The 23,402-nt window shown below is 33.4% G+C and overlaps 1 protein-coding gene across 11 annotated transcripts in view; it reads right to left on the bottom strand.

Moving 5' to 3' along the window:
* NBEA (neurobeachin) overlaps positions 1-23,402 on the bottom strand; it is a 521,005-nt gene that overhangs the window by 70,236 nt on the left and 427,367 nt on the right. For all 11 annotated transcript variants that reach the window (XM_048081219.2, XM_066989702.1, XM_048081215.2 and 8 more), the window contains 2 exons: positions 17,104-17,216; positions 7,698-7,838 (listed from right to left, as the gene is read on the bottom strand). In XM_048081219.2, the coding sequence (XP_047937176.2) occupies positions 7,698-7,838; positions 17,104-17,216 (254 nt within the window). The remainder of the gene's footprint in view (positions 1-7,697; positions 7,839-17,103; positions 17,217-23,402) is intronic.

A 23,402-nucleotide genomic window follows, 5' to 3' on the forward strand; every position in this document is an offset into this window, starting at 1 on the left:
TTTAAGGGCAGCCAAATGTCAGCTATGATGTTTTCCCTGCTCAAAATATTCTTCATCTATATGCCAGGTTTTAAGTATACATAGTATACAGTGCCTACAGAGGCACTCAGAGCCGAACTATTTAGAATTTTTATTTTTGCTAATTCTGTCTGAAACCACACTCCCAATACTTACTAATGGAAGCAGCTATTAAGTTTTGGGTAGGAAGAGCTCAAGTCTTTGACAGTCTGGAGAAGCCGTTTTTATGTCACTGCTTTCCCCATAAGGAAAGGGTTTGACAGTGGCCCAAATCCTTAATTTGACCTGATTACTGAGATTACTGCCAACAACCTGGTTTTCCAGAACCACACCATTAGCTCTCTGATTCAATTAATATTTGGCAATGTGTCCACATGGATGGAAACCATTTCTTCCTTTTCTCCAAAGTACTGTGGTGAGTGTTTGAAAAAGTTTTATTCCTTCCTTTAAATTCATGCCCAAATTTATTTCCATGTATGTCTGCTTATTTGGAAACTTCATTAATCCTCAAAGCAGTTCCTAATCACCAGATCATAATTCATATTATAGTATTACACAGCTACTATTTGAATTTTATTCTATATATCTGATATTTTGTTTCTGAAACTTTTGAACATAGCAGGGGACTCCTGAAGAATTTTTGAGGGAATTATGTCACATTATACACATTGTATTTAAATTATCCAGGATTATAGAGGACTAAAGTAGTTCAGTTTCAGTGGCATTTAACGACAGCTAGAAGATACAAAAGGAAAGCGTGGATGCAAAGGTATTGAAAGAATCCCAAACGAGGAGGAAGATGGAAGACGAGGGAATTCCGATTTCCAGAGACCATTTTTTTCTCTAATTTTTCATCCGTATGTCTTCCCAATTACTCCTTTCTATCATATGCAACAGTCAACACAAACTACTTTCTTTCATAGAGAAATATTCCAAATTTCTCTCTCTAAAGGAGAAGGAATTAGATGTCTCTGTTACTGCTATCACAGTATGTTGGTATGTTAGAAGTAGCTTAAGGCAATTGTTTATATTTGAACAAAGACTTTTTTTTCAAGGGCCAGTATCTTAACTTTCAGAGTACATGCAATCATTTTCATTATAACAATGCCAGACATTCTACTACTTTCTAATTGAATTCTGATTTTTTTCATATTTTTTTTTCTATTAAAACATTGGGAATTTATTTTTAAAAGATACTTTCAAAACAATAGTCATCAATCTAAGAAATTTATTTTTGATACTACATTAATTCCAATCAGAGAATGCCAATATGTGCTAATTAATTAATTAAAAATAAATAAATAAAATGAAAAATATCACAATATCATTTATTGTTGGAGTACCCTAACTCTCATTGCACAGCAACTTTGTTTGCATTTATTATTATTGAAATAGGGAGTGCATAGCAAATGACAAAGAGGTTTATAAATTGAACAGAGTATTAGAATTTAACGGTAGCTCAACATGGAAAGGAGCATGAAAGTATCACAATGAACTGAAATACTGAAAGAATATAATTTTTTTTCTATTATATATATTTATATATGAACAGTTGGGGCTGCTCAAACTAAAGAAGAGAAGGCCCCAGGGTGACTTCATTGCGACCTTTCAGTACTTAAAGGGGACTTATAAAAAAAGATGAAGAGCAACTCTTTGCTCAATCAGATAATGAAAGAACAAAGGGGAATGGTTTTAAACTTAAAGAGGAGAGATTTAGATTAGAGATTAGGAGGAAATTCTTCACTCAGAGGGTGGGTGGTGAGGCACAGGAACAAGTTGCCCAGAGAGGTGGTGGATGCCCCATTCCTGGAGGTGTTCAAGACCAGGTTAGATGAGGCCCTGAGCAACCTATGTAGTGGATGGTGTCCCTACCTATGGCAGGGTGGTTGGAACTAGATGATCTTTAAGGTTCCTTCTAACCTCAGCCATTCTCTGGTTCTATGATATTTTACAGTGCTTCCAACAGGGAACTCCATGTAAAATACAACTGAAAAAATATTCACAGTGTTGGATAATATCTGAAGGATTATTCACCCTAAAATTCTATTATTATTATAATCTTAACATTATATCTACATTAAATTCTGTTAACAATAGGATTATTTTCATTTTAACTACATTCACCTCCCTCCCCCCCGACAATCTCTGTGTATATTCACAATAGTACTTTGCAAATTATGCCATTTTTTCTAGCTTATTGATACAGAAAAACTTTATAAGTCATTTATTTGAGCGCAAACAATTCTGTCTCCTACCAACCCCTGCCTACCACTCTTACTCTTTGTAAGATGTATAAGTTGTTGTGAATGCCATTGTGGTACTGTCTGTGGGTCACTGCTGAGTTTCTAAAATCAGAAGCAGCTGATGGATTAAAAAAAGCAGAAACCAGAAAAAATGATGTAATTACAATAAATTATGTAAAAATATTAATCCAAAATTCCATGACAACATTATTTTAAGCATCTGAGACAAATATACAAAAGCAATAAAATTCATAATCAAGGATTAAACATTTAATAGTTGAGCACTACAGGGTGCCCTATTATGCTATCCTACTATGACCTGTTGTGCCTATCTTTTTGGATGTTTAATCCTTAGCAGAAATTCAGAGCTTTCACTAGCTTTATCCCAGACCTCTCACATAATTTGAAGGTATTTTTTCTCTGGAAAGTCAAGTGCTTATATCATAAATACAATTCATATCTCATTCAATAGACTCATTTAAGTAGTGTTATTCTATGATACTGATTACTGTCATTTCATGTAAAGGTTTTGTTGCTATGAAAGCTATAAAGCTGCAAAATGTTTTCATTACAACCCCATCTCACTCATTCCTCATATTCTGAATAAAATTCACGCCTTCTTCACTGCCAATGAGAAGTGAAATTCGTGGGATACTTGATTACAATGAATACAAGCTTGAGCTGTGGGAACAAGTAATTTTTCCATTCAACAGCACTTCTCTCCCTCTACCTCCACTCTCACAACACATAGTCCCATTGGAATCATTTATGGTGGGAGGAGGGGAGGGGAGAGGAAGGGATGTGTCATTCTGAGACATCTTATATTAAACAAAAATGTCTTTTCAGCCCTTTGTCAGAGTAGAAAAAGGTTATTTGGGGTTTTGTCAGAGTGATGTACACTTTTTATCTGATGTATCTGTGACTGTCCTGCTCAGGCTTACAGAACAGATTCAGGTTTACTTCAATCTATTTACAAGAGGACCTAAAATCCTCCCCACCTTTGGTTAGGGCTTAATCATACATGACTCACAATAAATCCAGGACTTCTTCTAACTTATACAGGTACTTAGTCATTCTAACAGAAACCAGAAACCAGCTGTCCTCTACAAACTTCTTGATCACCCCATTAGAGAATCATACTTTCTAATACCAGTATTTCCAAAAAGATGTAACTAATACATACAAACACAGTTTCTTCAACAGCAACCATCTAATTGCACCATAACTAGCCTATTTCACCTGAAAAAAACTTGAAAACAATACCGATATTCAATTTCCATGTGATTCAAGACAGAATTCCTTTTTCTGTCTACTTTTCTGTTTTCTTCTGTCTGCTTTTCAGGTAGAAAGCCACAAGGGTATATGGCATTCTGATGTACAATTCTTCGTTTTAACTATTCTGCCTTCTTGCAAATTAAATATTCACTGGTCCAGATGGAAAACAAATGAAAAAAAAAAAGACTCTCAAATCAGGTGGTAAGGTAACATAACCATGAATATGGTTATGAATTGTTAGATATAATAAGAAACATATAAATAAGAAATATACATAGAAATAATAGAACTTCATTTGTACAAAATAGAATTGTGCCAACAGAACAGAGCATCCCTTTCCAGATTACCTTTTATTCTATTTGCTGGAGAAAACCTGTGGACAATGTTGGCTCAGATTTCCCAATGAATAAGTAGAACCTTTTGGTTTTTGACTGAGTTTCTTGGATTTATATCTAAACATGCGTGATGTGCAAAAGAGTGTGATTTCAGTAACATCTCAAAGGATGGGAAAGCAATATTATATAAATTCCAATATTCTGTGTTAGTTTTTATCACCTTTATTAACCTGACTGAACAATACAGTAGAATTTCACATTCAATATCTCTCTCTGTAAAGTAGGTATCTAGCTAATAATCTACTAATCAATTTAGGAAGAATGCTAATCACTCTTTAGAAACCGTTGATTTTAGATACAAACCTATTGTTTGGAGATCATTTGGGATTCATTTGTAATACTAGCATCAAATATTTCTAGGCAGTGGCTCAGTTTTTATGAAGCTAGCTAGCTAGAGGGTTGTTTCATGACTTCAAAATTCTGCAATGATGTAGTGTTCTTAAATGCACAAACCATTAGTTTAAATCAACACGTACAAGTTAATGATAAATTATAATTTCTGTTCACATACGAATGTGTGCATGACTCATGTATGTATGTTGGGGATGCTGTACAGAAGAAGAGTGCATGCGTAGTCTTGCTTTGGGAGAATTTCAGGCTCGGCTGTAAAACCCTCGAGAGGGACTGTAACCAGTCTGGAAAGGCCCAGTGGGGCTGATCCATTTACAGTCCTAAAACTGCCTTCATTTTTCTCTTAGAGCTGTTGCAGAAGAGAATGGAGCACATCTAGACTGGTACAAACGGGTCACAGAAAATACAAACAGAAGCTTTGCAGATGCAGTAGTATCTCATAGTATCTCATAACTACTTCAGTTAAGGATTACAGCCTATTCTATCAAATATAATGAAAAGTGGAAGAAGAACACATTAATAACAAATTGATTATGTTTGCTGTAATTATAAGTAGTCTCAACGTATTATATGCTGAGCCAATGTGATAATTTTTGAAAATGTAATGAAATAGGTCAATTCTAAAGATGAACTTTTTATGGACAATCTCAGTACACAAAATAATTCAGTTTTCAGAGAAAATTCTACTTGCAGTGAAAAACAGATTAATGACAAATGGCAGGCAGAGATTGATGATATCAGAATAATAACACAGGACAGAACTGAGGCTAAAGTATAAAGTGCCTTTTATAAAAGTAGCCTGGTATATTAGATAAAGGAAAGAAACAGAGGGACGTATAAGACAGTAGGTCCCAGATTATCACAGAATCGACTCAGAAATATGATTTGTTTTGAAGCAATGTTTTGAAAAGTACTGACAGGAACCAGATTGCATCTGTCAAAGCCAAAAAAGCAAGATTCAAATAATTTATTTTTAAAATTTTGTGGCAATTACAAAAGTCTCTCTATATATACACTTCAGAGAAGCTGAAACTATCTTTCTTACTGCAATAACTATTTCTTCCAATATAAAGGTCTAAGCATATAGTTTCTCCCCCTTAGATCTCCATTAGTCTATACTGTTTTGTTCTACTTTTGTTCTATCTAGACTCATTCTCAGTGTATTTTTTTTATATATAGCTTTTTTGTTTGTTTGTTTGTTTTTCTTTCATTTTCTTTCTTTTTTTTTTCTTTCTTTCTTTCCTTTTATTCCTTGGGTTACTCAGTCTTCTCCCAACATTTTACTTTCCACTCTTTCACTCTCATTTTGTTGTCCCTTTTTGGCAAAAGCTCTCTTGTAACACATTTCTTCCCACAAAACTTCTCCAATCTGCTAAAATACTGGAAGTAATTTTCTGTTTGGATCTCTGCACCTCTCATTGGCACCTTCCTTTTCCTGGACTAGATTATCATTTATTTTAAAAAATAAAAAATAAAAAATCTTATATGGTCATCTTCACTAACTCATAGCAAAACACGACTGAAAAAATTTCATGAGCAAGAAATCCTTCTTAAACGTCCAGAAATCTGACTTAGCTTTATCTATCAACTTCACTTGCATAATCTTCTCCCTTAGGGTTTTTTTTTATCTTCTATTTTGTAGCCAAAAATCTCTCCATAAGGATCACGATGATTTTATAATCTCCATATCTATGGTCTTTCACTGTCTCCTTAGAAACTTATTTTCAAATCTTTATTTCGGTTTTCCACATGCAGTCCTCTCCGGTCTTCTCAAGCATTTCTTTTTTTCCTTTTTATGAGCTTTAAAGTTTTCCCACCCTTTCACTTCTGTTGTCTCCTCCCAGTAGGGATTGCTTTTCTTTGATGGTCACTTGTATTTAATTAAACCTCAAATATCTATCTAGATGTGCTCTTGTGTATCTTACGTATGCTCCTTAGATATTTTCACCTTCTTGGCACTATCCCACTTCCCTGGAAAGCACTATTTTTGCTTTTGTTTTCTGCTTTATGCTCTCACAATATACTGTTTGCTCCAACAAACATAATTTGTCAGATCTATATTGCGAGGTCATCAAGGCAGAGACCTTATTCTCTCACTCCTTTAGTGCAGGAAAGAAAGACAGTTAGAACACCTACAGTACTACATAAACAACAGCAGTAAAAATGACACAGCATTAGCCTAATACAGGAAATGAATACTCCTTGGTGTGCTATATGTTCAGCCAGCAAGCAGACTTTTAGACCTAAGAATGTGCCGGTTAGCAAGAGGGGATCTTTTGTTGAATCCCAGCCAAAATTAATAGATAAACATGCAAATAAAACCACTATTTTTAATACACTTTAAGGGAACAAAGAAGCATATGTGAACCATAAAATGTATTCACAGTACATGAATAATTTAGCAGTCTTTAAAAGGAGTACAGTGATCACCCTGTATAGGAGTGTAATCAACATTTCGTTTCCCACGGGTTTAAGAAGTATATCCTGAACTCACAGACTCATGAATTCTTCCCTTCCCTTCTTACCAGGACATGTCTAGGGAAGCTGAGATGAGTGATAATGCAGATCTCTAGCTTTGTGCAGCTGTTTTGGTTGGTCGTGTGTGAAACGTGCTTACAATGCACCTTATATGACAGATTTTTATTGACAGAGTGGAGTTCAAGTTCAGTAATTACACAGTGACTCAATTCTTCTTGAATTCAGGTTTCTTCATGAAACCTTAAGTCTCTCATCAACACTCCCTTTTCTGTAATTCATTGTGTTAACACATCAAACAAATCCAGATTCATTCTATCTTTAACGTTTTTTCCCCCTTCTCTAGGACTAATTCTGAGAGCAGGATTTAAGCATGAGATTTCTAGAACTGAAATAGCAGTTTGAAATTGGAATCTATATTTTAGAGTTCTGAAAATTTTAAGCTATTAATTCATTATGAGTTACAGTTCATTTACATAAAATGTTAAAGCATACTATCTTAATATAAAACTGTTACTATAATTTCCCTCTCAATCTGACACAATTCAATGTGATTTTTTATGAAATGTTTTTCTTTAATCTTGTATATATCTATCTCTAGCTGAAAATAATACATGAATATATAATATCAATTTTCCATATTGTCTAGAGACTTTTTAGATGGATTTAATTTTGGATGGATTCCTTCATCACATGGTTTACATGCCCTTATACCACCCCAATTAAATATATTTCAGACTGTTTAGGTAAGGACTCCCTGATCACTACAAATGAGTATACACAGTATACACAGAGAATTTGTGAGATTTTTAAGTTAATGAAGAACACAGAGATTTTGATAGGAAGGTACTTTCATTAATAAAATCAAAATAGTGGTAATTGACAGAAGAGATGCTGTAGGTAAAGATGCTAATAAAAAGCAGGATCCAGAAACACTTACAATTCGAACAAGCCAAGCCAAAGTAGAAGTAGATGTAGAATAGTGGGTGTTGTAATGGTAAGGTGGAGTCTGATCATCTTCCCATGTCTCATAACGTTCTGCATAGAAGACCGCTCTCTTTGGGTTCAAAGCACCAATAGGCTGCAAAGGGATGAGAGGTCAAACATATTATCAGCTGAAGGGCAGCATGTCTGGTATGTCATAGGTTAATCCTACATTAAGATTCACTAAATATGAAATTCTGCAACCAAACTCATTCCATGCTGTAGTAATCCTTTCAGATTGCTGTAATTTTAGAATTTTATTTCAAAGGCCTTTTATACTAAAAGTCTTATGACTTTCCTTATTTTAATTGACAAATATAAGTGATCCACATCTGCAAACTTTCAAGACCTTCTTGAAGTATGAGTTGTTTCCCTATTAATTCCGTAACATTGTTCTGAAAATAAACTTCTAAAACTGCATTTAAAATGTATTGAGGCCAAACTAATATTTCTGTTGCTGTCATTCACCATAATCACACAGCTAATGAAAACTGACTTTTGCTCACACAGGATACTTTGTAATGCACAGTTCATGATGAAAAGATTTCACGCGGAACTGCTGATGGTGTCTGGTGATCCTAAGCAGAAATACTTAAAAACCATGCATAGCCCCGAAAGACTGGATCTACTTTCTGACTGAACAAAGCCAGGTTTTACTAAGAGAAACAAACAAGCTTTTTCTAAAAACAATACAATTTGGAAATTATTCACAAATTCTAAGACCATTCTAAGCATACTTAAGAGAAAATCTAAATAAATAAGGAAAAATGAAAAGAAATAAAGACATTAATAGGAACTGTTGGTTTTGACATGTCTACTTAGGTGATTATGCTTTTCTATGATTTTTTAACCCACTTTATCTCATAATTTTTTTTGTAAAATCTGTTTGTTACTGTGTGATACAAAAGGCATTGGAATATGGAAAATAAAATATGAAGTAAACAAAATGTTGAAAGATATAAATGCATAGTGACCTTAAAACTGTTTTGCCAGATGAGTTAGTAGTAGTGTGTTTCTCTATTACTTATCTACAAGGAATCTTCAGATTTTAGTTTTTGTAGCAAAATCAACCAAACACAAAGAGGAGAATACATTTCTGCACCAAAGAACTTACTACAATTTTAAATGATTACTTGATTTGAATTTCTCAAAAATTCATAGTAAGATTTTTTTTTTTTTTTACTATAAATTCATATTATTAATGGAATTACAACTTGAAAATAAACATACACTCAAGAGCTTTGACCCATTTCAAAATGCTGACAGGTATTCTTGCATTTCATTCCAGAGTACAATTTTTCTACTGAGTTGAAATCCCAAGAAATTAAATACCAATATAAGGTTTAATCAGTGTGTTTCAATGCACTATGTATGTAACCGAACACTTCTAAAGCTACAGATATTTTATTGCTTCTGTGCTGCATTATTTTTTGAGATGACTGTTAAAAAGGCTGACACAGAACTTGTTTTCCAATTTTAGGTATTATAGCTTGTTTTTAAGTAGCAGTGTTTGATGAAGTGTTACATTTATAAACACTACGATTTCAGTATTTTTTACATGAAACACTCTGGATGCTTAATACTTTGCTGTGTTGTGGAGATGTTAATAGCTTTCTCATACGTGTAAAATGTATGAGTAATCCCTATGGATCAGTGTTATCTGATGTAGATTGCACTGCAAGACCTCACAAAACATTCTTGAAAGGGAAGTAGGAGCCATTCCCTAAAACTTTCCAGGCTTGTTTCCCAACTACTGGAAAAAAAGAATAAAATAACTATTTGCATTTTTGTTAGTATCATTACACATCCTGTCACTTTCAGGAAACATGTAGGCATTATTACTGCACGTAAATTGCCAATACATAAAAATCATTGCTCAACTACTTTCTTGAAAGAGTAACTTAGCAAAAGACATTCTTTTCCTATTCCACTGACAAACTGTGCAGATACATCTGCACTTCACTAAATTATACCAGGGTTCTGGGTTGCTCTGTGGACTGGATGGGACCTGCCAATACCACCCTCATCAAGACAGTCTGTATCCATGTTTCTAACAGAACAAATTCCAGTCCCTAGCTGAACATTTCCAAAGCTAAGGCAGTAATTCACACCATAGTGTGTTTACAGGAAACGTTCACCCCCTCTGAGAAGGATATACAAATTGGCAAATGAGTCAGTGAGATAGTACTTTGTAATGGAAAAACACCCTGAGAATATATCTTCCCTCCACTGTGAAGGTGCATCTTACCCCACGCTACAGTGAATTCTGAGGCTATGAGATACAGAGGCATGATCCGTCATAATGTTATTGTACATATGTGCTTGAAAGCAGAGTAAAGAATGATATGGTGATTACAGCAAGATTGAAAGTCAAAAATCCAGGCATTTCAGTATATATTTGAAACCGATCAGATGCCTTTCATCAAATAAGTTATGTGGTTTTGTTCTTCACTGTAAAATGATTACAGTGGTGAGAATGGTTGTGAAACATAAATAATCCTCAATATCAATTACAAGATGTTTTATTTTGTATATCAGCAAAATATTGTTTTTAATGATGATTTAACCCATAGGTTTAAACAACATTATTAAATGTGCATATATAGATAGATAGTTGTATTCAATGGAGAAGGTACTTTCTCTCAAAAGCTTGACAATTATTTCCTAAAGTCACATAAAATAGTAACGTAAATACACCATCATATTTTCAAGATTCTTCAGAGAGGTGTTATTTCAATTTAGAAGATAAAAGATATGTCATAAGATTGTACATTACCATTTTTATGTAAAAGATTTCTGCAAAAGTAGCCAAAATAATCTACTTTCAGAAGACATATGTTCATTTTATTAAATGATAAACCTAAAAAGCTGTATTCTGAAGATTACCTTCATCCTCATCAAAATTCTTTTCAGAGTCAGAATCCATTTTTTCTTTCAATTACTTTAGGTTTCATTTGAAGGAAAATGATGAAACGCACAAAATATCTGCTATTTACATGAAACATCATGGGAGTCATCCCTCTTCTTGCACAGTGTGGAAATTTTCATGTGAAAACTTTTGGGGAGAATATTTTCTGGGAATTATCCTTCCCTGGCCCAGAGAGAAAAGAATAAAAGAACAAAAGAATGAAAGAAAGAAAGAAGCAGGGAAGTAGATCCTGTCTCCAGCTAGGAAGTCCCACCTTGACTTCTCTGGAGAGATACTGAATTGGATGAAGTAGTGATGTAGCCTGGGATTCAAAAGATACAGCTTCATTTCTGCCATTCCACAAATATTTCTAGTGTTCCTGGGTAAACTGCTTAGGTATGACTACGGCTTGCAATACAGAGGTGTGCTAGAAGTCCCCGAGCTCGCTCTAGAATGGTTGGCATAGAAGCACAACCCTGCTTATGCACAGGCGACAAATCTCAGTAGTGTGGCTGTAGTACTGCCTAAGGAGCAGAGCTGGGAGTTGCACCATGCTCATGCAACTTTCCAGCTTCTGGTTCAGAATTACACCAGTTCTCTTTGGCCTGCTGCAAATGAATACGGGAAACATCTGATTTTCCTCTTCTCCTTTTCTTGCAGGTGCAGAGATTTCCTCTATAAGGCACTTCACACATTAATAGAATCAACTTAATCTCTCCTGATGTATGAAATCATACACATTGAAAAAGCTAACTGAAAATGCTTAGGTCTCTTATTTTCTTTTGTTGTATAATTAAAAATCTTGCTGATTAACCTCAATTTTTGTGCACCAAATGAACAGTCATTTGCTGCAAGAGGAAAATTAAATAAATAAAATAGCAAGTATGGGGTAAATTCAAAGAAGCCTGCCACTAGTTTCCTTAGTGGTTTTTTTTTTCCCTAACATCCATGTAGCAAAATATTTTTGCCCAAAGCAACTGGTAACAGTTCATTCTTCAGCAAAGACTAACCCATTTTTACTCTGATAAGACATGTGTGATGCTAGATTATAAATTCTACAATAAAGGTAGTCTCTCACATTTCCTTTTCGTATGGATGAGACATTTCTGCTTTTACTCTTTCAAAGGGTGTAGGGAGTTTTGGTCACTTTTCCATAGCTGTATAATGCCATTCTCCGCCCAGAAAGTCAACTAATACAGTTTTAACCTGATACTATAGTTATAAAATACAGATAAATTCTAGATATGGAACTATCCATGCATCTTCATGTAGTGGATGAAAATACTTTTATTTAAATTTCATTAAGATGCTCTTGCTGTGCAAACTAGTTAAAATCTCTTGCACAAAAATACAAAGGCAAAGGTGAATCTATGTATTGTTTCTCAGTCCTGTACCTTAACCGTAAGACTAGTACGGAAATTGAATTTGAGTCAAACAAATTGTTCTGACCCTTAAATAAAAAGTTCTTTTTATAAAATTTTATAAAAAGCTTTTTCCAAATACATCATTTACTTTTTTATTTAAAACAAAACAAAGCAAAAGTGTTTAAGGACTCTTACCAAATAAAATAACTTTTCATAACAAGCTTTCATAATATATTCTTTATTCCAATCATGCAAAACATCTCCCTCTATGACAAATTCTATTCAGCCACTTCATGTCTGGTGTACTAAAACCTGCTGTTTGAGTTTATTTTATGCTTCTTTTCCCATTTAAAAATAAAGTAAGTATTTACTTTAACATTAAAAACACACTGCTATTCATGTCACTCTTTTTTATCTGGCTAATCTCTTCAGACATCTGGCCTTTGAACCAGTGCATTGTCAATACATCTAGTGTTTACATCCAGTGGACATGTTATGCTAGCTCATGTAATATTTACTGTTTTGCCAGCTATCTTCATAGAACTACATTCTCTCATGAGAGCAGAACTGAATGCAGCATCTATTTATCTGGCCACTGAAATATGTTGCTTATCTTAACTCTAATTCAGGCAGCAGCTACCTTATCTGTTTATCTCTTTTTCTAATGCACTGCACAAAATTGTAGCTGGATACAAAAGGAATCTGATACAAAAGGAATACAAAATGGGTTTATTTGGCTTTGGCTGAACACAGACAGCTTTTCTTGACTACTTGTTTTTTGTCAAAAAAAAACAACAACAGCAAACAGCAAACTTTAAGTAGGGCATCTCAGCATGGTACTTTAAAATTTAAAATAAATTCTAAATTTATCCACATTTTTAAACAGTTTTTCTTTGGCATATCAACCTCAAAATTATTAATTGGCATGACAGTTCTGGTAGATTCAAAGTATGAGAGTTTCACTCAGTAAATTAACTTTTTATTTAAGAAAATAAAATGCTTAATTGTGTGGCTTAAACTAAATGAGAATCAAACTAATTTTCCTTATGATAGTAGAGTTGCATGTGATAAAGAAAGAAGTTTCAGTTGCAGTTTTCATTTTTCCAGTGAGAGTGGCTCTTGATACCCATAAACTCCATTCCATGGTATATGCATTTTTGAAAGTGTGGTTTGCCTTGAAATATTCACACCTCGATGCGTTCATTTGCATTATTACATTTAGAAGCCTTCGGGCTTTATCACTTCCTTTTCTTGAAATGGCACAGTAATAAGGAAAAGTGGTTATGCTTATCACCACACGTCAGTCAGACACCTTCTATATTAACAAAATATAATTTTTTCCACTCAATGAATGGGTGTGTGATGTCTCATACACATGTCAATATTAGTATTACTTTGCCTGGTGAAGAAATAATTTTATTTAACCGGATGTATGACTAGAAGTAAATGAGGAAAATTTCCTATTTACACTTTAATGAGCAGGAACAATGCAGCATGTCAAACCCATGCATTCACTATAATTTAGGAGTAAAAGTCATACAATTTTGCACAAACAAACCACAACACATCTTAAATGCTTTGCCTGAAAACAATACCCCCAAAACCTCTGGGTACAGGAGGGGCTGCATACACATTTTGTGTGCTAATGTTTACTACCATAGGTATTTTTCCAAAGGAAATCTCAATAAAGAAGAAAATAAGCAGATCACTTGGTGGTTTGATAGTAAAAAGATAATCTATGTATCTATGACAGCCTCTTTCATTAGCTTTTCAACCTGTCAAACAATAAATATAACCTTTAACCTTGTATAAGTAATGAATAAAACTTGAGCCTACAATGTCTAACCAAATAAAAGGTCCAATAAATCCTACAGCTACATCACCTTCAAAGCCTGGTCCAATATATCCTACAGCTACATCACCTTCAAAGCCCATGTGCCCTGTTTTTAAATCTCAAATTATATGTAAAAAGGAAAAAAACAAAACAAAACAAAACACTTGATAGGGGAATTTCCAAACACTTCAAAGAAAAAGGTGTGTAAGTATTTTTACACTAATATTTAAATATAATTGTTTGGAGAGAACAAGAAACATTTGGATGCAAAGGTATCACCATAAGGAGTGCTAAATAAAACTAGAATAAAATGGAATACAAGGAGAGGACAAGTTACATGTTCAAGACTGCTTTGCAGAAATGTAAATATTTAAGTATGAGTTAAATGCAAAAGGCATATGTTTTACTGTCACTGACATTGTCAGCAAACCAAACACATCTAATTTCATTTCCACAAAACATATGAATTGCATTTATAAAGTATATTCACTTAGCAGCTGTGAAAATGCATAGGTGATGTGTTATATTTTATACAGAAAGCCTAGGAATCAAAGGTTAAAAAATTTCAAAATAAGTGTAGTCAGTTATCATAAATGACACTGAAGCTTTGTGGGAACTTTGGGTGATAATACACAGATGGATGATTTCAAAAGAAGATAGATTTAGTACCTATATTTAACTATAAAAGATGTTTTAAACCAACAAAACAACATATGATAGGTGGCATCACTTTTAATTTCAATTTCACTGCTTCTGTGGACTTTTACAACCCTAGTAGTGCTAGAATTCTAAATGTCTTCAAAAGGTTGTTCGAGGCATATTAATTGCTAAATATTAAGGACAGAGGGTTTTTGAAACCCAAGAAGGGCACACTTACAGGAAGACAGAAAGTCAGGAACTGACAAAAGAGATTTTATCTATCAGCAGCTTAGCTTGAGGTTCTGAGTTGCCATCAGATCTGCAGAAATGCATTCCAGGGTAAACTATGACAGAAGGAAGTAGCTCCTCATGGAAAAGATACTGTGTGCACCTGACCCAGAGGTCTGACTGAAGCCTGGTGGCACACCTAGCTTCAATAATGTGAATAATAAACCACCAGTTTTTAAGCACTAGGCTACTCAGAATTCACCTCCCAAACAAGGAAAGAAGGGGCTTAATTACAGATTCTGGACAAGAATGAAAATGAAAACAGAATTGCCAAGGAAATATTTCAGGTAAGTTCTGATTTTGAAGATTATTATCTACTAATAATGCATGAACTGAAACAGGATGCAAGTAACACATAACAGCCGAAGTGCACAGAAGTATGGCATTTCATACTAACTGGCCACTGCATTTTACAGAAAATCATTAATCTAAATTTCCTTTTAAAACCATTGTGAAATGAAACCTAAGGAGCTGTTATCAGATTTTATTGTAATAAACACTTGAAAATTTTGACAATTACACCCCTTTTATCCTGAAGGATCCCAAAACACTTTACAGATTGCACATGTGCTTTCTCACACATACATGGAATAAATGCAGCCCAGATCTTGCCTGAAAGGAGAAACTATTCTGTTTGACTACTTCTCTGTAGTTTTTTTCAGAGTAGCCAAAACCCAGCTTTTCCAGAGGAAACCACTGGTAGTTTTCTAATAAGTGGATATATTTATCAAATTGGGTAAGAAAAGGTCCTCGGGCAAAATACTGCTGTGCACATTGCATGGATTCTTGAAGAAACAAATAACCAAGGGCTTGATTTTACATTTCCTTTCAAAGGAGAGCACTACTAGGATTGCGGTGATACTTAATAAACCGTACATGCACTAATTCCATAATGAGTCTTTACTGACTCGTGAGGAAAACCTATCTACTCAGCTATCACACTACTTCCTGTTGCAATTATATACTTAAATAGGCTGCCATAAAAATTTGGATTCGACCAAAACTAAGTAGCTAATGAAAGACTCATGAGACACAGTCTAATCTTGTTGCACTTCACCACACATACTGCTATTCATACTAGAAAGAAGTGGATTTGAGAGATTTTGAAAAGGGTCTTAACGAAAGCTTTATTACCATAAACAATTTAAAACACATATTTTTATATTCACTAGTGAACAAGCCAGTTCAAGTTTATTACTGATCTTTATTTAACTCACATTTGTGGATTTTCTTTTATTGTTTCTGGTACAGGTTACAGTGATGTTATATAAGTAAAAAACACATTTGTGAAGCAAACATAATATTGTGAAAGGTCAGTAGTTTTGCACAACATAAGTAGTGTCTCAACCGATTTTTCTACATTTGAGGCCTTTGATTTCTGTTTCTTTAAAAAAAATCTTTATTTACCTAAGAAAAAAGGGAGGGGAAACTTAGGTGTCTATCTGCTATTATTCAATCAAGTACTATTCAAATTGTTTTAGAAGTCTCACAAAAGCAGGCTTCCAGGAACAGTTACAGTTGTCTATAGGTACTGCATGTAGAGCTTCTGCAAGTACAGCCATTCCAACAGGGATACAAGACACTGAGATGCCAAGGGTGGGCTCTCTCTGCCAATTATTTTTTTATATATATATATATATATATATATATATATATAAATTGGCACATATACAATATATAAATAAATATATATATATTATATTTATATAAAAATTGGCACATACATAATATATAATTTATATATATATTTTATATTTATATATTATATATGTGCCAATTTATTGGCACAATTTACGTAGCAGATCTGGGTAGACTACAGTCTGGTGATATTAGAGAAACAAATTACAGGAAATGTATTATTATTATAAAAAACTAACTGCTCAAGTTTGATTGGAGGACCACAAATAATAATAGGAACCAGGTACTCCATATTCTAAAATAAAAAAAGACTTCTTTACTTAACAATTGTTAAACCAACAGGTGCTGCTACTACAGTCTAGGCCTTGCAAAAGAAGTGAAAAATTAGTCTGAATTTTTAATTTCTAAAGATCAGTTTTCATGAAGTAAGGGAGACAGTAAGATCAAGTGGTCTCATCACGAAATGGAAGTCAAAAGGCACTGAACAGTTGCAAGTCTGGAACTGGATCTGTTAGTGTCATATAAATACATAATGTACAGATTCATTATAAAATTATTCTAAAAGAGAAGTCTAATTCATACTTTTCTGACTTTAAGATAAAGACTTACTTATTAATCAGACTGTAAGTTATAAAGCAAAATTTCTTGCTAAAAAGGCTGGCTATGTGTCTGTAACAGTATTGAACAATACCTTTGAAAGATCCCTGAAGTTGCCTGGAAGGGTCAGGTCTAACTCTTCAGATTCATAGTTTGTTAACACCCATGGAAATACAGGGTATTGGTTCAAATCATTGTACGTTCGTCCTATTGAGAAAGAAAATGTTTTAAGAATTAGGAAATAGTGTCAATTTCTCCAGCTGAAAAACAATCTAGCAGTTACATTCATTGTATCACATGCTCCTAATTCATCCCACTAGACAGAATCAGGTATAAATATTCCAGAGATTAGCAGTTGTTTAGATGCACTTATTTTGAAACAGAAGTCGACACAGAAATCAGCGTAATATCAGCACAGTATATTTCAAAATCGATATAAAACACCTTATGCCATTAAGCACTTTCCTTCTTATTTCCATGGAGCTGTTTTCTAGCACAAAAGCTGAAATCTAAAACTATTGGAGTATTATTTTTCTATCAGCTATATGCAATGTGATTAGCTGTAAATGACAGTCCAACAGCAAGGGTCTCTATTTGAGATTTGAAAATGTCTGACCTGAAGCATATTAATCCATTATTCCCCACAACACTTCTCCACTGAAGAAAGGGTGAGATCTCAGAATTAGAGGTGGAAGAAGACATGCTTACTGTAACAGTATTTCCTAGCCACTTTGAAAATTAAAAAACATTTTACCACTCATAAAAGATGGAGCTAACTACCCCAGGCTACTCTCTACAAATGTAATGAAAGAAACATTGCTATGATCCCAGCAGCAGCTCAAATATGCAAAAGCCATCTTTAGATACTGTTTCAAAAGAACAATTTGAGACTGAAGTGAACTGAAAATTATGAGTTCATCACCAGGAAAAGTGTGTTTTGGAAAGGCTGTTACTTCGGTGTCAACTGGTATTTAGTAGTGTCTAACATTTCAGTGATAAGACGAACAAAGTTGCTCAGTACAGAAGCATCCACCATATTGATTTACTGGCAACCACACAATATGCAACATGAGTCTTAAAAAACAAAATCACGTAATAAATATATGTGTGTGTGTTTATATAATATAATTAGCAGACTGAAATAACCCAGGTTAACAATTCCCAGTCCTGCAGCAGATTTACAGCCCTGTCTTGCTAACTGCTTCCTTCCAGATTCTGGACAGATTCCTGGGGTACAAAACCTGGCACAGAAAAACACAGGCTTCCTTGTTCTGAGCAGCATTTGCAATTCTCCACAAAAATCAGCTCTGCTTTAATGAAATATGAAACTTTCACTGCTCTACAAGCACCTTATTTTTCAATGGAAGTTGATGAACAAGAAGTGTGTTTCTATTTTATACATAGTTTCACTGAAAAAGGGAAAGGTGCACATTGTTATTATTATGTTTTTTTGTTTGTTTGTTTCTTTTTTTAACATTTGGAACACTACAACTTTGTTAAATATATATATATATAACAGCACTGTGTACACCGTACAAATAAACATGGATAGGAATAAAGGCAATTCTTCAATCTTAACAGTGAATGAATGCAAAACCATTCTTGGACTCAATGAGTAGTTATCAGACAATTAGATAAGAAATAAAGCAAAATTTATCAGCATGAGAGAGGAAAAGGAAAAGTACTCTCTGGCAGAATATCAATGATTTTGTTTAAATTTTGGGGGACTCCTAAATCTTTAAGGAAGGTAAGTCTGTCACATTTTCATGTCTCTCAGATCAGAATATTGTTAGCTGCTTTAGTAAGGGATTAATTACATATTATTTCTAAATTTTCTTCAGATTGTCGAATTTAATGTTTTTTTATAATGTGACTTTAATACAAGTATTCCTTTATATAATAAATGGTTTTCTCACCATAACAATCCTCAATTAAGTTAACAGAAGAGTTTGTAAAAATCTCCACGACAGAAAATATACCAAAAAGATAGTAGTGAAATTTCAGACAGAAATTTTCCTTTTGATTTCTCCTGAATTCTTCTGTTCCTGTTCTATAAATGAGATTAATATATTCTTCTCCTCTTCTAAAATGTTATCCAAAATGAAGAAAGAACTAATTCACATAATATTTTAGAAGTCAGAAAATAATTTTAAATACTGCACAAATTTCTTTCTAATATATCTCAGTGACACATTTACCTTGTACATTTGTATTATTGTTATACATTTGCTGTTTATGTAGACAGCAGACTAAAATAACTTTAAGATTCAGGAAAAGAATGACTGAGGTGAGCATAGTTTAATACAAAATGTAAGCAAAAGTTATGATTCTTCAGAATCAAAATCTCTTATGGAAACAGTAACTAAAAAATAAATTTAGAAAACACTGCAAAACATTTGTAAAGGTAAGAACATCCTTCTTCAAAATTCTCAAAAGGAAATTTAGGTTCATCCAAAATTACTTTTAATTTCAAAACTGAGACTTTACATATTGAGATTTTATTTCATTTCAATATTTGTTCCATTAATTTCTTTTCAATTTCAGTATTCTATCAATGAGATTTTGACTTTTTGTTCCAATTCCACATGTGAAAATCACAAATACGTAAACAGCACAAGAAAAAAGCAATCCCAAACCTAGCTGTTGTACTTGAGTTCTTTGCTGTGTGCTTTTGATAGGTTACTTATATTATGGACAATTGAAAAAATTATCATGTGGAATTAGCTCTGTGTTATCAGTAAAACTTTTGTTGATTTTTAACTCCACAATGAGAAATAATTTGAAGCAGATGATCTCACAGTTTAGACAGGATAAGCTACATACTATGGAGCCCTTGTGATTATGTATTTGGTAAATATAACCATAGTCTTATGCCTAAATAAAAAAAATATTTACTTCTCTCCTACTTCAATATTTATACAGCATATTTTCTTATGAAGAGATTAACTATTAATAATAACCATTAAGTTGTTTAGTAAAAAAGTTCATCATTTATTTTTCTTAATTCAACATTTTTCTTTTTAATATCAGCAAATAAAAATGACTCAGAAAGATGAACCCTAGTTTAAATTGTAAAAGGAGAGCAAACACCCATGATGAAATAGGACCACACATCTATGCTTATCTGAGTGGAAGACAGTGATCTAGGGCTGTAATGGGATTACAAATCCCTAATTCTAAACATGCATAAATATTAGTGGTTTAACTTTATTAGGAATGTTTTCTTCATCAGTTCTGACTTTATAATGGTTATTTTCAGAGTAAAAAGTCAGCAGACGAATATATTTAGCCATCTCTTCAATCGTCTGGTGCTTCCAGAAAGAATCATTTGTTTCTTTCTTTAGCTAAATAAATATAAAACACAAACCTGTACTGCTATCGGCAGTCACTATACCTTTTCAGAAGCTTCAGATTTTTTTCCCAAGTAGGCTTACAGAGATTAATATTAAAGGCTGAATATTAAATATTGCAAGCCTCTGACACTAATCTACTTGAACAATAAAACTGAGGCATAGTAAATGAGATCTCAGAAATACTGGATATGTTCTTCATTAAAAAAAAAAAAAACTTTTTAATTAAACCATCCAATTTAATGTTTTTATATGGCACTTTAGTTTTGAAGGTAAAGTGAGCTAGAGACAGCTGACAAAGAAATTATAACTGCAATTCCTTGGTGAAAATGTTAATGACAGCAAAATATTGTTTAATTAGATGATTGCAGCATCTGGATTAACACTCTTTAAGAGCAATGTTCCTGTGCTTGTCTGCTTCTTCACACTTTACAGACATTTTGTCATCTCTAGGTCATTAGGAAAGAATTTTTAATGATTTTTCTAGAAGCAAGTAGTTCGAGTTACATCTAATTAGATGACAATAATAAGCCCAACACATGCAGTAGCTAAATATATACATAATTAACCAGCAAGGGCTTGTACATCACAGAGTAAAAAAGTGGAAAATGCTAAACAGGCAAAAATAAAAAAGAGGGAGGGGGAAGAAGTTCATCTGAATTTATTACCTGACTCGAGATGTCATTTTGTTTTTCCACAAACCTTTAAAAATAATCCCTTTCCACTAGAAGAAATGACTTACAAAAATTATGGATATAATTATTCTCCAGTTCTATTAAGAGCTGTGGCAGGAAGGATTTAAAAGAACTAAAATATCAATATACAAATGCAAACACATATTAAATATACTACAATTTGAAAAGAAAAAAAAATAGCAGAAGTCAGTTACATACTGGGAAATAGATTTCAAACCTAGACTTCTAACAAATAGTGGGCACTGCAAATATTACAAAACTACTTGTCTTCGCTCTTATTGATTTCTTTTGCTACAGTGGGATTACTTTTAAGTACTTTTCAATAATTTTGAAAGTGAGAATAATAAGAATTACTGGGGCTTTATATCACCCAAAGCATTCAGCTGATACACGTTGTTCACATGCAATATGGCCTTTTTCTATGTACCTGAAGAAAGGGCAATTAGTATAATCATAGCTGCTCCCAACCCTTCAAAACTAAAGAATCCCTGGGAAGGGAATAGGTAGGAGGAGGGGGAAGGTGGCCAGGAAGGCTTATGTCTACACAGCCAGGACAAAAACCAGGGGCACAGAGAGCATAACACTGAGACTGATGGATAAATAGCAGAGTGCAGTGTTTACTTTTTTTGAGGGGAGGGAAAAAAACAGAGTTGTAAACGTGATGAAATATGTCCAAGTCAGTAAAGAGGTGAAGACTGTAGAAACAGAATAGGGAGATGAGAAAATAGTTGGCTAAAGGGCCAGTGAAACAGGTTGAAAGAAGACAATAGTTTCAAAAACATAGAATCATAGAATCATTTAGGATGGAAAAGTCCTCTAAGATCATCTGCCCCAACCTATAACAGTCACATGAGTGACTTTTATTGCTTTAAAAACAGTTAGAGGCTAATGAAGCACCATTGTAAGAAGAAAGGAAGATACAAAGAATTACATAGAATACAAAGAATTAGCAAAAAGCTAAATGCCTTTGTTAGTGAGCCTTTGCTTATTTGGAAGAGAAGAAAAATGATAAAGGGACCTATTTGTCACTTAGCAGCAAATAATCCACATTTCTCAAGTGGCAAACATCCACTTTCCTTAAGTGACTAGGTTATGGCTCAGATATGCTGAATATACCAAAAGAAACCTAAATGACAACATGATTAAAAAAAATTGGTGCACAAATTTCTCAATAGCTAAAATCAATGATATCGTTAAACATGAATATTTTGTTTAAACAAAGAGTTATAGTCCAAAACTAGGCCACCACTGTCTACACAAACAATTACTGGTAAAGAAGTTGTATCTTTTGAAGAAATCTTTATTATGGGATCTCATTACAAATGAGTATAATTAAAAGTGTATTTGGAAATTGGATTTACAAAACAAGAAAGAAATAATACATCATGTCTTTACTTGGCAAAGGATGTCATACTCAATATCTCATGTTTGTGTATGAAATACAAAATATTGTATTTTCTTCTGGTTGCCAAAGGTGGTGTCTACTTCATACATAGAAATTTGCTTCTGTGTAACACAGATGTATCTGGACAGTTATCAGTTCCAATGTTTCTAATACAAGGATAACTAAAATAGGATGACTTTTCAAAAAATATTTTTTTCCTTTTTGCTTTCATCAAAAACTTCAAAAATCGTACGGTGTGTTTCAAACTGGAATAAGAGGTTTATTGAGATGTGTAGAATTGCAGACAGAATTAATTCTCTTATGTTGTTTTCAGAAAGTTTTTGTCTGTGTGTGTGTAGCTGGCAGGAGGGCAAGCTACCAAGGGCAAATTTTATTCTGACTTTCAAACAAAACGTCAGGAGATTCTATGCAACAGATGTTATGATGCTAGCAACTGATATCTATTTTTCTATGTTCATAGTCTCAAACCTTGAACAAAATGAAAAAGATAAAAAAAGCACATAATATAGCATTGCAATCATGCTTTCTTTCAAGCTCTTTGCATTGAAGACCACTCTAACATACACTAGTCATAGCTGATATTAGCATATTAGTCATAGCTGATACTATTGATTGCTATTTAACAAATTTTGGCCACTTCTAAAAATTTTTAAATGAGCATATTGATTCTCTTATAGAAAGCACAAAGTTAATCCATGTGAGCTCAAAGTGTCATCAAAAAGAACAACTTTACAAAATAAGTCAGTCAATTAAAAATGGGGTTAAAGATTTGGGACACCTTTGTTCTAGAGGCTCTTTTACCTCTTTCAGAAAATATGGTCTTCACCAAAATTTAAATTTGAGTTTGATCATGTCTTGCTGAAAGACTTGATAGAGATGGTAGGTAATGTTGTTGAAATGAGCAAGTGAGTTTATACAAACAACATCAATGAGATTACATGAA

This window comes from Anser cygnoides, chromosome 1, assembly GCF_040182565.1.
Source record: "Anser cygnoides isolate HZ-2024a breed goose chromosome 1, Taihu_goose_T2T_genome, whole genome shotgun sequence".
Taxonomy (NCBI): domain Eukaryota; kingdom Metazoa; phylum Chordata; class Aves; order Anseriformes; family Anatidae; genus Anser; species Anser cygnoides.